This window comes from Frankliniella occidentalis, unplaced genomic scaffold, assembly GCF_000697945.3.
Source record: "Frankliniella occidentalis isolate FOCC.00 unplaced genomic scaffold, Focc_3.1 Scaffold34, whole genome shotgun sequence".
Lineage (NCBI taxonomy): Eukaryota > Metazoa > Arthropoda > Insecta > Thysanoptera > Thripidae > Frankliniella > Frankliniella occidentalis.
In genome coordinates, this window is record NW_026267164.1 from 1606814 (window position 1) to 1609398 (window position 2585).

Sequence of the window (2585 nt, forward strand, 5' to 3'; positions counted from 1 at the left end):
AGGGTGTTGAGGTGAGTGAGCATGTGATGGCTGATGCTGTGGAGATGGGGATGGATTATGACAGTATATGCTACTGTCAGGTGAAACATTGCTCATGGAACTGTTAACTTCTAAATCAGTTGCACCCCCTCTGGCGGCACCAGACAACGAAATATTAGAGGGAAATTTACCAGGCTGTTCATGTTTCAGCCTCACTGTGTCTTTTGAAGCATAAGTGGTCCCTGCAAAAAAAAAAAAAAAAAAAAAGCAAATTTCAGTTTGAAAAAGGCAACTTTGTAAGAAAACACTGCAATGGAAAGATGACTCAAGATGTGATGCAATCATTGTGGAAAGTAGTTTAAATATGACGGTTCTCACCTGCTGATGCAGACTTATTAGTTTCCAATAAATTAGTTTCAGTATCAGAACCCATTTTTAAAGGGGAGGATACAAATCCATGTCCTACAGGTACATTTTCAAGTGGCTTCTTACATTGACTATCAGCAGACCCTGCAAAGTGAACCATCAACACATTTAAAAATTTGCACAGGTCAGGTCGCTAGAGGAGACTATAATTTGTTTGAAAGAGAATTAAAACATTATTACTAGAAGTGAAAGTGATTTCCTAAATAACAAAATTAAAAACAAATATAGGATACCAACAGTTGAAAAGTAGCAACCCTTACCAGCTGGAGCCAACTTGTTGCTCGGAAAACATGTGTAAGCTGAACTTTTTTTTGGCGTACTTTTACTAGCCCTAGCAGACCCTGAAAGTGAACAGTAATAATTATTTAAAAATTGCACAATTGAATTGAGAGAGATTACAATTTGTTTCAAGAGACTTCAAACATTATTCATACATACCAGTAGAAGTGACCCCCCCCAATAGTTGAGGTGAGTGAGCAAGTGATGGCTGAACTCGTGGTGATGGGGACTGATTAATACAGTACTTGCTACTGTCAGGAGAAACATTGCTCATGGAACAGTGAACTTCTAAACCAGTTGGACCCTCTCTGACGGCACCAGACAACGAAATATTAGAGGAAAATATACCAGCCTGTTCATGTTTCAGCCTCATTGTGTCTTTTTGAGCATTGGTGGTGCCTGCAAAAAAATTTAACAGATTTCAGTTTTGAAATGGCAACTTTGTTAGTAAACACTGCAATGGAATGTTTTGTTGCTGAAAATAAACACCGTACCACTTTTGATGCTATTTTTGGGTCCAGAAGAACAGGCTCGTTCCGCACTGCACTCCCCAGATATTCTCTCTGTGCTTTTAACAAGTTTCTGAAGGGAACTTGAGGAGTTAAGTGCTTTGCCTTTATCTTCATCATTATTTGAATCGTAATTTTCAGTTTCTACCTCTACACTATCCACAAGATCTGCAGGACATGGTCCTGATTTGACTTTAAACTCAACATCTGTCCTTTGAATTGCACCATTTACAACCTGGAAAAACAAAAATTTATCAAAGAATTCTTTCATATAGCACTGAAAACGATAACCTGATAAGTTTTAGATATGTTAACCTGATCAAGCAGTTCCTCATTTCTGCTAGAGTTGTTTATGGTAGATGTTTGTGGAGTTGAGCTCGAGATTGAAATAGATACTGTATGATCGGACTTTTTGTTGACATTATTTGAAAGATCTCTAAAAGAGCGAGAAGCTTTACCAGATGAAGAGGAAGAAGTTCCTCCTGAAGATAACAAAATGAAACCCGATTTCAGACAAAAAAAACATTTGATCTTATTGCAATTCTATAAATCATGCAGGTAATGATCAAAAGGAAACAAAGAAAACAACCAATAATCTGTGCACCATAACCAAATGAAAACTGTACCTGACACTTTTTCTCCCTTAATCCACTCCCCTGTCCATTTTGAGGAGCAAATGGCACACTTCCATAAGTGATTTTTCTTGTTCCCTGCAATGAAATAAGATAAGTATCAGAATCTATAAGGCAAGAGATTTTTTTCAAATCGCATGTTTACTTACTGAACTGGCCCACACATACACCATGGAACCATTGTGGGCAAAAATCACAACCTATCATAAATCTGGAAGGGAAGAGTAATTTACGAATGCAAAAAATTAGCAGTCAATAGAACACCACAAAAGAAAAATTACAATCATACTTACTTTCCATCATCAGGACGCATACAGACACAAAATAATTCCGTCATTATGCACTGCAGTGCTTGAAAAAGAACATATATTTTACAAAGTCCTATCGACGAGGACTAACCTCCAACGCTTCACTTTGGCATTCCCTGTGTAAGTTGAATTCTTTATCAGAAATAATACATTGTAGAGGTAAAAAGAATACTTTTACCACCAGTCTATTAATGAAAAGGAATCAGAGGTGGACAAAAACACTTACAAAAACAGGAAAAGCCCAAGGCGGCCGAAACTTCCACCAACACCGGCTTTCCTTCACCAGCCGCCAAAACCTTGTTCCAAACTTTAACCGGGCATTGTCTGTCTCTGTCATACTCGCACATGACTAGGTAGAAAGACAGAGAAAGACAATGCACAAAACAAGTGCCGTTGACAGGAGAGACTTGACCGTCCCAGTCAGAGAGAAACGGCAATGGAATCGAAAGTAT

At 38.1% G+C, this 2585-nt stretch overlaps 1 protein-coding gene across 1 annotated transcript in view; it reads right to left on the bottom strand.

The window, feature by feature from the left end:
- The window catches only part of LOC113217763 (uncharacterized), a 10770-nt gene extending 8608 nt beyond the window's left edge, over positions 1-2162 (bottom strand). The window contains exons 1-9 of the mRNA XM_052266016.1: positions 2119-2162; positions 1975-2036; positions 1820-1903; positions 1509-1675; positions 1179-1428; positions 844-1083; positions 666-746; positions 358-489; positions 171-221 (exon numbers count right to left, since the gene is read on the bottom strand). Of these exons, the coding sequence (XP_052121976.1) occupies positions 171-221; positions 358-489; positions 666-746; positions 844-1083; positions 1179-1428; positions 1509-1675; positions 1820-1903; positions 1975-2036; positions 2119-2162 (1111 nt within the window). The remainder of the gene's footprint in view (positions 1-170; positions 222-357; positions 490-665; positions 747-843; positions 1084-1178; positions 1429-1508; positions 1676-1819; positions 1904-1974; positions 2037-2118) is intronic.
- Positions 2163-2585: the final 423 nt, after the last annotated feature.